Source organism: Sus scrofa, chromosome 2, assembly GCF_054392235.1.
Source record: "Sus scrofa isolate SSC_HxYL_T2T_F1_AM1 chromosome 2, Sscrofa_HxYL_maternal_Yorkshire_Landrace_v2.0, whole genome shotgun sequence".
Taxonomy (NCBI): Eukaryota; Metazoa; Chordata; class Mammalia; order Artiodactyla; family Suidae; genus Sus; species Sus scrofa.
In genome coordinates, this window is record NC_139384.1 from 126,888,966 (window position 1) to 126,902,061 (window position 13,096).

At 42.7% G+C, this 13,096-nt stretch overlaps 1 protein-coding gene across 4 annotated transcripts in view; it reads left to right on the plus strand.

The window, feature by feature from the left end:
- The window catches only part of MCC (MCC regulator of WNT signaling pathway), a 454,523-nt gene that overhangs the window by 96,177 nt on the left and 345,250 nt on the right, over window positions 1-13,096 (plus strand). For all 4 annotated transcript variants that reach the window (XR_014838496.1, XR_014838497.1, XM_085014211.1 and 1 more), the window contains exon 3: window positions 12,067-12,281. Coding sequence is in view for 2 of the 4 variants with exons in the window: in XM_085014211.1 (XP_084870337.1) it covers window positions 12,067-12,281 (215 nt within the window). In the remaining 2 variants the exon portion in view is untranslated. The remainder of the gene's footprint in view (window positions 1-12,066; window positions 12,282-13,096) is intronic.

The window sequence follows — 13,096 nt, forward strand, 5'->3', positions numbered from 1 at the left end:
GAAATGAAGTACAATGGTCATTTGAACCAGTCTGGACTAGAGCAGGTGAAAAGGCTCCAGGAGATATTTTTATTACCAAATTTGATGAAATATCTATGCATCTTAAATTATTATGAGGAAAATTACATAATTATCTAAGAATCTGAGCCTGAATTCATGAAAATATAAAAGCTAAACCAAAAAAAAAGTATTAACTTTAGGAAAAACAAAAAATTGTTCAAGAAAAGAAAAGTAGGGCATTCCTGTCGTGGCTCAGCAGAAACGAATCTGACTAATACCTATGAGGATGAGGGTTTGATCCCTGGCCTCGCTTAGTGGATCGGGGATCTGGCATTGCCGTGAGCTGTGGTGTAGGTCGCAGACACATCTCAGATCCCACATTGCTGTGATGCAGGCTGGCAGCGGTAGCTCCGATTTGACCCTTAGCCTGGGAACTTCCATTTGCTGCAGGTGTGGTCCTTAAAAGGGAAAAAAAAGGGGGGGGGGAGAAAGGAAGGAAAGATAAGAAAAGAAGAAAGGAAAAGAAAAGTAGGCATGACCCATTTGTGAATATGTAGCTTTTACATTATCATAATTCACACAGTCATATTTTAAAGAAAAAAACTGATTTCCATATCAAGTAACATGGTTAAATACCAGGACCAGTCTCCTAGCTGAAACACTTTATAAAACTGAAATAGCTTTATTTTTAAGCCATCCTATAACACACTAAATATCTAGTGAAATAGTAAAATTTGAGTCTGAAATCTAAGAAAATGAGGCAGCTTGGAGCATCAAGCTACCTTTACTTTGAGATTATTTTCTGAAACTGGTAAAGTTGAATTTTGGATTACATGATCTTGTGCGTCCTAGGAACAGAAGCCAAATTCCAAGGACTCCTCAGGTAGGGAAAAATTTATAAAATATACTCTTTTTTCCCAAATGCTATAATACTAGAGGTCTCAACCCTCTGTGTAAGGTTGAACCAGAAATCTAGCAGCTCATATACTACCCTCAGGGTATTCTAAGGGAAGTTGCCTTGGAGGTGAGTTAAGCAGTTCTAAAAGTATCTCCACAAATAATTTCTAGAAAATGTGGGAAACTCAGTATCTAAAATTACTAAGTATATAAGGAGACTGCATACCATGAGTAGGAACTAACATTAAAAAAAAGCCACCAAGATTTCATTTGTTGGAATTATCAGACTCAGAATATAAAGTAATTATGTTGACTATGTTCAGAGAGAAAAATCTAAGGTAGGAAAAGAAAACCAAGGGAGTCCCCTAGTGGCTCAGCTGGTTAAGAATCCAACATTATCACTGCTGTTGCTCTGGCTACTGCTGTGGGGCAGGTTTGATCCCTAGCTCAGGAACTTGAGCATGCTGCAGGTGTGGCAAGAAAGGAAGGAAAGCAGTTCCTGTCGTGGCTCGGTGGTTAAAGAATCTGACTAGAAATCATGAGGTTGTGGGTTCGATCCCTGGCCTTGCTCAGTGGGTTAAGGATCCGGCGTTGCCATGAGCTGTGATGTAAGTCGCAGACGCACTTTGGATCTGGTGTTGCTGTGGCTCTGGCGTAGGCCAGCGGCTACAGCTCTGATTAGACCCCTAGCCTGGGAACCTCCATATGCTGCAGGAGCAGCCCAAGAAATGGCAAAAAGACAAAAAAAAAAAAAAAAGAAGGAAGAAGGAAGGAAAGAAAGAAAGAATGAACGAACAGACTAAAAATCAAGCAGATCTGAAAAAGAACAAAAGAACAAAATGGAATAAGAAATGTTATAATTGAAATAAAATTAAATTAAAATTAACAACAAATAAGAGATGAAGAGAGAATTAGTGAAATAGAAGAAAGGTTAGATGACATTATAGAGCATTGAAAAAACACATATAAAATGTAATATATGAAAAAGACTTAAAGTCAGGAAAGTTTAACATAACATAAAATTGGATTCTCAGAAGGAAAGGAAAGAGTGAAGCAGAAGTAATGGCTCATAATTTTTGAAAACTAATAAAAGACACTAACCTGTAGCTTTCAGAATCCCAATGAGTTCTAAGCATGAAAAATGACAAGAAATGTACGTACCAAGAAACATACTTAAATAATTAGACACATTATAGTGAGCCTACAGAACACCAAAGATAAAGAAAAATCAAAACGCTAAAGATAAAGAAAAAGACAACTGTAGCTCTAATTGGAGCTACAGCTGCCAACCTATGCAAGATCCAAGCAGCGTCTCCGACCTACACTACAGCTCACGGCAACACCAGATCCTTGGCCCACTGAGTGAGTCAGGGATTGAACCCGCATCCTCGTGGATACTAGCCAGGTTCTTTTCCACTGTGCCACAATGGGAACTCCCCAGACTACTTTCAAAGGAGCAACAATTAGGGAGTTCCTGTCATGGCTCAGCAGAAACGAATCTGACTATCATCCATGAGGATGCAGGTTTGATCCCTGGCCTCGCTCAGTGGATTAAGGACCTGTCATTGCCATGAGCTACAGTGTAGGTCACAGACACGACTCGGATCTGGCATTGCTGTGGTTGTGGTGTAGGCCAATGGCTACAGCTCCAATTGGACCCCTAGCCTGAGTGTGGCCCTAAAAAAAAAAAAAAAAAAAAAAAAAAAAGGCAAAGGAGCAACAATTAGGCTGAGAGCAGCCTCTCGAGAACAGTGGAAGACAATAGGCAGTGGCATCCTGTGTCCGCTATGTACTGAGAAAGATAATTGACAAACTAGCATGCCATACCCAGCGAAAGTATCTTTCAAGAACCAGGGTGAAATGAAGATATTTAAAGGTAAGCATAAACCTAGAGAAGACCTTCGTTAAAGGAAAGTCTAAAGAATATACTTAAAATGAGAGTGGTTCTAGGTAGAAGTTCTGAGTTGGAAGGGAGAAAGAAGAATAAAGAAAGTCGTAAATATGTGGATAAACTTAAATTAAGACAGTATAGGAGTTCCTGTCATGGCTCAGTGGTTAACGAATCTGACTAGGAACCATGAGGTTGCAGGTTCGATCCCTGGCCTCACCCCAGTGGGTTAAGGATCCGGTGTTACTGTGAGCTGTGGTGTAGGGTGCAGATGAGGCTTGGCTCCTGCATTGCTGTGGCTGTGGTATAGGCCAGCAGCTGTAGCTCCGATTCGATCCCTAGCTTGGGAACCTCCATATGCCGCAGATGAGACCCTAGAAAGAGACAAAAAAAAAAAAAAAAAAAAAGGTATAAACAATAAAACTTTTCTTGGAGTTTTAAAAGAAAATAAATATACAATAATACAAGTATATAGGTTGGGAGTGGGATGAAGAGGTTTGCTAAGAAGCTAGAATCGCACTCATTGTTTGTTTTCAATTTGTGTATTCCATCCCCTCCCCCCAGTATTTCTCATTTAATTTTCAGATAAGACATATGATAAGCTCTGTGGGCACACCAACCAAAGGATGTATGTAATACTTCTTACCACAGAGAGCAAGTCCAGATTAGCATTTTCCCCATTCAGTCTTATGGTACTTAAAAATCAGTGGCTACCACAAGTTCCCGTGTGGCACAGCAAGTTAAAGATCTCTCATTGCCCCAGCTGTGGCACGGGTTGCAACTGCAACATGAGTTCCATCCCCGGCCCAGGAACTTCCACGTGCTGTGGATACAACAAAAAAATAAAAAAGTAGCAACTACCAAGATCTCACTGAATTTGTGCTCCATTAATATGCCTTATAAGAGAAAGATAATTTGATCCAAAATATAGTGCCTGCCTTCTAACCAAAAGAGACAAATCTTAAAAAACAACAACAACAACAACAACAACAAAACCCTTAAATTCTTGTAGACGGGAACTCCCATTTCTTCATTTCTTTCTTTCTTGTCTCAGAATAGAGGAGAAAGAGAATTGCACTTCAAAATACATCTATGCTGAAACATGGATGCATCTAGAGATTCTCATACTAAAAGTGAAGTAAGCCAGAAAGAGGAAGACAAATGCCATATGATATCACTTATATGTGGAATCTAAAATATGGCACAAATGAGCCTATCTACAAGATAGAAATGGACTCACAGACGTAGAAAACAGACTTCTGGTTGCTAAGGGGGAAGAGGGAAGGAGTGGGATGGATGGGGAGTTTGGGGTTAATAGATGCAAACTATTACATTTAGAATGGATAAGCATCAAAGTCCTACTGTACAGCACAGGGAACTGTATCCAGTCTCTTGTAATAGCACATGATGGAAGATAATATGAGAAAAAGAATGTATATATATATGTATGACTGAGTCACTTTGCTGTATAGCAGAAATTGGCACAGCATTATAAATCAAGTGTATCCTAATTTAAAAAAAAATTTTTTTTAAAAAGAAAGAAACGGAGTTCCTGTCATGGTGCAGTGGTTAACAAATCCGACTAGGGGAGTTCCCGTCGTGGCGCAGTGGTTAACGAATCCAACTAGGAACCATGAGGTTGCGGGTTCGGTCCCTGCCCTTGCTCAGTGGGTTAACGATCCGGCGTTGCCGTGAGCTGTGGTGTAGGTTGCAGACGCAGCTCAGATCCCACGTTGCTGTGGCTCTGGCGTAGGCCGGTGGCTACAGCTCCAATTCAACCCCTAGCCTGTGAACCTCCATATGCCGCGGGAGCGGCCCAAGAAATAGCAACAACAACAAAAAAAAAAAACAAAAAAAAAGACAAAAGACAAAAAAAAAAATCCGACCAGGAACCATGAGGTTGTGGGTTTGATCCCTGGCCTCACTCAGTGGGTTAAGGATCCGGTGTTGCCGTGAGCTGTGGCTTGGATCCCACGTTGCTGTGGCTCTAGCGTAGGCCGGTGTTTACAGCTCCAATTAGACCCCTAGCCTGGGAACCTCCATATGCCATGGGAAGCGGCCCTAGAAAAGGAAAAAAAGACAAAAAAATAAAATAAATAAAAAAGAAAAATACATCTTCTACTCTATTCCCAATGTGTCTTTGAAAATTCAGTGCATTGTCCCCAGATGTGACACATGTGACATGTATTCAAAATAGGACACTAAGAGACTCACTTCCAAAAGATTGCCAAAGGCCAAAGAACTGATTTTACCACTAAGGGGAGGTAATATAATATTTTTTACCTCCCCTTAGTAGGACACGTGCTGTGAATTGCTTTTTGGTGTTTGTTTTTTCCCAAGAGAAGGATACATAGGCTCTTTTATCTATCCTTTCCCAGCCAGTTTTCCTGGTGGCTGCAGACACAGAATTTAAGACAGTTGGCCTGTGTTTGCAATGTAATTTGTCCTGGAGGAAGTTGGAGGCCCTCTTGGAAATTGAGCTCCTGAATTTTGTACGAAGAATTGACATTAATAAATGACCAAAGACTCATACAGTGATTCTGCTTCGGACTGAAGGTTGGACTGGGGCTTCTGTTAATGTCAGTATTATCTGGAAAGGGTTAAATGTGCTACGGCAGGGAAAGCTGACACCTGGCAGCCAATTTGTTCAAATTCCCCCAGACTTCTTTCTATTAGTGTGATAGGTCTCAATTCAGAAAGGTAGCTGCTTCTGGTGTTTTGAAAGGAGTGTTTTCTCTCTTGCCACTGAGGGGAATATATTAGGCAATGTTCTCTAAACAATCCACAGAAACGAAAGATTAATGACCACTAAATACAAGCAATACACAAAGTTCTATTAATACAGGCTCGGGATCCCGCAAACACTGTGCATTATCACCTGCCTGTCATATGATGAGAGGCTCCTGCCATGCAGATGAAAGATGGAAAAGAAAGAGCTGAAGGTGGAAACCAGAGGGGTGGCCGGGGTGACCAGAGTCTGATGACTAAATCACACCTACCTTGCCTCCAAGCTGCTGCCACCCCTGCTGCTGCTGCTGCCTGGCTGTGCAGGTTTCCCCTGCACATAAGAGCTGGCCAAATAGCATAGGGAAGCAAAGTCTATCAAACCCAATAATCAAAGACTGTGACTTATTAATGGAATATTCCATACTCAGACATAACTTTGGTTCTGACCTAATTCTCTGTTTTCATTATCTTTCACACTTACGCATCAGGTAAAACTCTTGATGAAATTTTAGCTACTGGTTAGGTGCCAACAATTTGTTTTTAAAGAATTAGTCGCTTGGAGTTCCCGTCGTGGCGCAGTGGTTAACGAATCCGACTAGGAAACATGAGGTTGCGGGGTCGATCCCTGCCCTTGCTCAGTGGGTTAAGGATCCAGCGTTGCTGTGAGCTGTGGTGTAGGTTGCAGACTCGGCTCAGATCCCACGTTGCTGTGCCTCTGGCGTAGGCTGGTGGCTACAGCTCCGATTCGACCCCTAGCCTGGGAACATACACATGCTACAGGAGCAGCCCTAGAAAAGGCAAAAAGACAAGACAAAAAAAAAAAAAAAGAAAAGAAAAAAAAGAATCACTTTAGGAGTTCCCTGGTGGCCTTGCAGATTAAGGATTTGGTATTATCACTGCTGTGGCATAGGTTCAGTCCCTAGCCCAGGAACTTTTGCATGTCATGGGTATGCCCCCCCCCCAAAAGAAAAGAATTAGTCAATTTAAAAGGCAGCTTTCAGAACCTGGAAGGGTATAGCTTTCTCTCATATATTTAGTCCTTATTAAATTGTCCAAAATGGCCTTCTAAATAACTGAAATTATGAGGCGTGACCAGATAATTGCTCATGTTTGTTGAAAGTTTATCATATCCCAGGGATTGTCTAATATGTTCTTCATATTTTAATCATATTTAACTTTCACAGCACCTCTATGAAATACATGTTATTATCCCCACTTTAAAGGTGGGAAAACTGGGGAGTTCCCTTGTATCTCAGTGGGTTAAGGATCTGGTGTTGTCACTGCTGTGGCATAGGATCAATCCCTGGCCCAAAAACTTCTGCATGACGTGGGCGTAGCCAAAAAAAATTTTTTAAAAATGAGAAAACTGAAGCTTAAGTTAAACAATTTGCTTGCAGTCACATAGCTGGTCATGGTGACTTTTGATTTGTCATCAAAGAATCTGACTACAAAACACCAACTCGGGAGTTCCCATCATGGTGCAGCAGAAATGAATCCAACTAGGAACCATGAGGTTTCAGGTTTGATCCCTGGCCTCGCTCAGTGGGTTAAGGATCTGGTGTTGTCGTGAGCTGTGGTAGTAGGTTGCAGACAGCTCAGATCTGGCACTGCTGTGGCTGTGGTGAAGGCCGGCAGCTGTAGCTCTGATTAGACCCCTAGCCTGGGCACATCCATATGCTGTGCATGTGGCCCTGAAAAAAAAAAGACAAGACAAAACACACCAACACTTAACCACTCTTCTGTGCAAATGAGCAGGTCCCCAAAATGAAACTGAAAGATTAAAAATGTATTTTTCTAAAAATGGAAAAATGAATTAGTATTCATAGACAAATATTTAGACATAGATCTAAATGAGATGACACTAGTAAGGTTCTCTGAAGAGTGCCTGGCTTCGAATAAATCTCAGCTATCATGATTGATGCATCTGCCAGGTAAATCTCAGGTGTTTCAGCTGTTGGTTTGCCTTATTTTCACAGGGAGCTTGGCCCATGGGAAGGTGGCATAGTGCCTTTGGTGAATAAGCACAGTAATTGCAGGCTTTGGAACCAAACCTGGGTGGCACTTTGAAAATGGGATTAAAGCCCTAGCATGTAGCTGCCAAGTACCCAGCAGAGCAAAGATCTCAGTCTTGGGCAGATTTTCTCTTCCAGCATCGTCTCTGAAAGCAGGGTTTTCCCAGTGATGTATTTTATAAACATGTCAAATTGCCACTTGTTTCTGTACTTTTCTGATATGAGAAACATTTGGAATCTTGTACTCTGTTGTCTTTATTTATTTATTTTTTTGTCTTTTTGCTATTTCTTGGGACGATCCCGCGGCATATGGAGGTTCCCAGGCTAGGGGTCCAATCGGAACTGCAGCCACCGGCCTTCGCCAGAGCCACAGCAACGCGGGATCCGAGCCGCGTCTGCAACCTACAGCACAGCTCACGGCAACGCCGGATCGTTAACCCACTGAGCAAGGCCAGGGACCGAACCCGCAACCTCATGGTTCCTAGTCGGATTCGTGAACCACTGCGCCACGACGGGAACTCCTCTGTTGTCTTTAAATGCTAAATTTAGTTTTTAAAAAGAATACATCTTACCTCTTACTTTAGAGCACCCTATAGCATTATGATGGCAGATATTATGGCCTCCTTTGGTTCTGTGTGTGCAGAGACCTCTGGCCTTTGGGACTTAAAGGAATAACAAATAGTCACTTTCCTTACGGGCCTGGAGAGCAGCTGCTCAGTGGTTACTGTGGACTGAATGTTTGTGTCCCCCCCAAATCCATATGTTGAAGCCGCAGCCCCCCATGTGGTGGTGATTGGAGATGGGGCCTTTGGAAGCTGAACAGAATTAGAATTAGATGAAGTCATGGTGATGGGGCCCTTGGGATTAATGTCCTTAAAAGAAGGGACATCAGAGGGAATTCCTGCTATGGCTCAGCAAGTTAAGAATCCAACTAATTTCCATGAAGATGAGGGTTTGATCCCTGGCCCCACCTAGTGGGTTGCTGTAAGCTTCAGTGTAGGTCACAGATGTGGCTCGGATCTGTCCTTTGCCATGGCTGTGGTATAGGCTAGCAGCTATAGCTCCAATTCAACTCCTAGCCTGGGAACTTCCCTATTCTGTGGGTGTGGCCCTAAAAAAAAAGACCAAAAAAAATCCCCAAAACAAGATGAATGGGACCTAATCACTCTTACAAGCTTTTAAACATTAAAAAAAAAAAAAAAATACAGCCTGCAGAATGGGAGAAGATAGCTACAAACGATGCCACCTTGACTTAATCTCCAAAATATACAAACAACTCATACATCTCAACAACAAAACAACCCAATCGAAAAATGGGCAGAAGAACCAAATAGACATTTCTCCAGAGAATATATATGGATGGCCAGTAGGCACATGAAAAGATGTTCAACATCACTGATTATTAGAGAAATGCAAACCAAAACTACAGTGAGGTGCCACCTCATGCTGGTCAGAATGACCATCATTAATCTTTACAAATAACAAATGCTGAGAGGGTGTGAAGAAAAGGGAACCCTCCTATACCACTGGTAGGAATGTAAATTGTAAATTGGTACAATCACTATTGAAACCAGTATGGAGGTTCCTCAGAAAACTAAATTTAGAACTAGCATATGATCCAGCAATCTCACTCCTGGGCATATATCCAGACAAAACTACAACTCAACAAGTAGGTACACCTGTTTGTTCATAGTAGCACTATTCAAGATAGCCAAGACATGGAAACAACCTAAATGTCCACTGACAGATGAGTGGACTAAGAAGATGTAGTACATATATACCATGGAATACTATTCAACCATAAAAAAGAAGGAAGTCATGCCTTTCACAGCAACATGGATGCAAGAGATTCTCATTAAGTGAAATAAGTCAGAGAAAGACAAATACCATATATCGTTTATATGTGGAATCTAAAATATGGCACAGGGAGTTCCCGTCGTGGTGCAGTGGTTAACGAATCCGACTAGGAACCATGAGGTTGCAGGTTCGAGCCCTGCCCTTGCTCAGTGGATTAACGATCCGGCGTTGCTGTGGCTCTGGCGTAGGCCAGTGGCTACAGCTCCGATTCGACCCCTAGCCTGGGAACCTCCATATGCCGCGGGTGTGGCCCAAAGAAATAGCAAAAAGACAAAAATAAATAAATAAATAAAATAAAATAAAATATGGCACAAATGAACTTGTCTACAAAACAGAAAGAGACTCAGACATGGAGAACAAACTTGTGGTTGCTGAGGGGGAGGGAATTGTATGGACTGGGAGTTTGGGGTTAGTAGATGCAAACTATTACATTTAGAATGGATAAGCAATGAGGTCCTATGTAGAGCACAGGGAACTATATCCAGTCTCTTGGGATAGGCAATGATGGAAGATAATATAGGAAAAGGAATGTATATATGTATAATTGGGTCACTTTGCTATATGGCTTAAATTGGCAAAACGTTGTTAATCAACTATAATACAAAAATTTAAAAAGAAAGAAAAATACAGCTTCTACTCTTCCCAATGTTTCATTGTTTCACTATACTTTACTTTTTAAGTGAAACAAATTTTAAAAATAAGACAGTAATAGGGATAGTCCACTGTATTTTTAAAATGTACTTTCCTTTTTGGGGTCCATTGTATGTGTTTGCTAATATAATTGCCTGGTTCCTTAGCAAAGGATCTGAGATCTCAACAACACTTCAGCAGAAATCATTATGCTAATAGTGTGAGGGCCTTTTGATCTTGTGATTAACATGGAGCTTGACTAACCTGATTATATGACTCTGCTGGAAACTGAGTTTCGGTCTGTTAATACAGCATAATAAATTCAAATGAGACTTCCTTGGGCTGTCTTATCCTAGAACTGTCGTGTTTTATTATTTGAAAATGAATCTCTCTGTTCGCATAAAGAAAAAGTTTAAGAGTGTGTCATTTATTGTGATTTCCACACCCCCACCTCGGGCCCCACAGGCAGCATGTGGAGGTTCCCAGGCTAGGGCTCCAATTGGAGCCACAGCTGCCAGCCTATGCCACAGCTATACCCCCAGTACCTAGCATGGTGCCTGTGTGTAGCCCTTTGTCATGTTTTCTGGTGCCCAAGCCTTTTGAATACTCTTCCTATGTTTAGGTAAGGTCTCACTTTACAAATCCTACCTCCCAAAAGTGGAAGCGAGAAAACAAATTTCCCAGCCTCCCTTGCAGCTAAGACAGAGCCATGTGACCCATTATCCACTGACCCACTGCATCCAGAAAGGACTTGAGCTTTACCCTCATCTCACTTTTCTAGCAAAGGTATTGACTGAAGCATCAGGCTTTCTCCTCGGGTAAGCTTTCCCTAAGCGCCCTCCCATCCCTCTCCAGGACAGTCTCGGGTTTGATGCCCCTTCTCTAGGTCTACTTTTTCATTGTACTTTCCCATGGTATTATAATGGTTAGCATCTTTTATTAGGTTCTGATCTGCTGTGACAGTTATGGTAATCCTAGCAGTTCTTACAAACCCACACCAAAGATAGATGGTGAATCAAACACAAAAGAAGTTTCCCTTTCCTGATCTCGTAACGTCAAAATGGTACCTGGGCACAGCAGCCAGCCCACCTGCAGGAGGTTCACGGATCCAGGCATCTTCCATCTTCCATCACACGGCTTTGCCATCTGTACCGTGCAGCTTCCAAGGCTCATCTGAAGCAGGCTAGAGGCAAAGGGCATGAGGAAGCATACCCCAGGGCTTTTATAAGCCAGGCTCTGAAGCTCTGTGTATCACTCCTGCTCACGTTCTGTTGCTCAGAGTTCAACTGCATGGCTACACCTAACTGGCAAATACAGCCCCGCTTCCTGCACCTTCTTCCAGATAAGAATACGTGGACACTAGAAAAAAAAATTTCTTTTTAGGGCCACACCCACAGCATATAGAGATTCTCAGGCTAGGGGTCCAATTGGAGCTACAGTTGCCAGCCTATACCACAGCCACAGCAACGCAGGAGCCTAGCCTCATCTGCAACCTACACCACAGCTCACGGCAACGCCAGGTCCTTATCCCACTGAGCAAGGCCAGGGATCGAACCTGCAACCTCATGGTTCCTAGTGGGATTTGTTTCTGCTGTGCCATGACAAGAACTCCGACACCAGAAAATTACGATGAAGGGCCATATCTAACTTTGTGTCTTCTCACTTGCTTCCTTCCTCCTCGGCTGGGAAAAAGGATGACAGTAAGAAGGCTAATCATGCAGTAACACTGTGTAAATCACAGACAGCTGTAGCTCTGATCTGGATTCTCTTTTCTTGGCTCTTCGGTGCTTTTTGCTAAACGTTTCTGTTTGGGGGGCACATATTCATTGGATGGTTATTTCTGAATACTCTGCCTAGAACTGCTTTTATCTCCAGGCTCCCCATGTGTCACTTTGAAAGGGAAAGTGCTTAGCCTGCAGCCTGGGCACCACATGTGTTCTGAGGGGCTGGCAGGCGGAAGAGTTAGGAAGTTCCAAATCATTGCCTGTTGGCCACCCACAGGCTAATGAAGGAAACATCTTTTTTTCTCCCCTTCTCTCCCTCTCCTGGATCTAGGTGCTGTATCAGCAGCCAGGGAGAGCTGGGAATATGACTCCGGTGCCAGGGACCTCCAGAGCCCGGACTTACAGACTCAGTCAGCCCTACAGAAGCTTCTGGAGTATGGGGGGAGCTCTTGGCACCAGCAGGCTGCCGCTCTCCACAAGCTGCTTGCACAGTCCCCGCGTTTTGGCAGCTCTGTAGGAGGCAGCTATCTGGAGCTGGCCAACACGGTAAGTACTTTCCGGTTCATGGAACACATCTCTAGGATGGTGTGTATTCCAAGGCAAATATTTAAATGCTGCGCTCCAGGGGACGTATCGGATATTGTCTTTTTTATTAATCTACACGTTGTGCCGTTGCCAACATCGCCAATGATGTTGAGTGTTCCAAATATTTATGATTGGCAACGTCACTGCCATTATTCAGAGAAGAGTTGTCTCCTAAAAAGTGTTTTAAGTCTGTACCTTATCCCGATTTGATTACTAGAATATCTCCAGTGGCTTCACCGTAACTAGAATGCTTTTCTGACACCAGATGCTACACATTAATCAGTTATCATCCTTCCTTTGTGTTCCCTAACTTGGACTTGACTCATTTGGAAAACAAAGAGGAAAATATGTCATTGAAAGCTTGGTAATTGTTTCTGCTTGTACTTTAAGAACATATTCTGGGAGTTCCCACCGTGGCACAATGGGATCGGCGGTGTCTCTGGAGCGCTGGGACTCGGGTTTGATCCCCCGCTGGCGTGGTGGGTTGGGGACTCGGACATTGCTGCAGCTGTGGCTCAGATCTGATCCTTAACCTGGGAACTCCATATGCCACAGAGCAGCCAAAAAAGAAAAAAAAAAAAAAAAAAAAATCTGTCGAAAACTATGGAACCACCTAGAATTCCATTGCTTTAAGTTAAACTTCCCTTTTACCTCAGGATAAATCATTTCCATGATGGCCTTTGGGTGACAAGCTATAATATTCCCTTTTAAGTTGGAACTGGGGGATGAGAGTGTGTGGCTAACAGCCTGAGGCATTTTGGGGTGACATGCAGGTA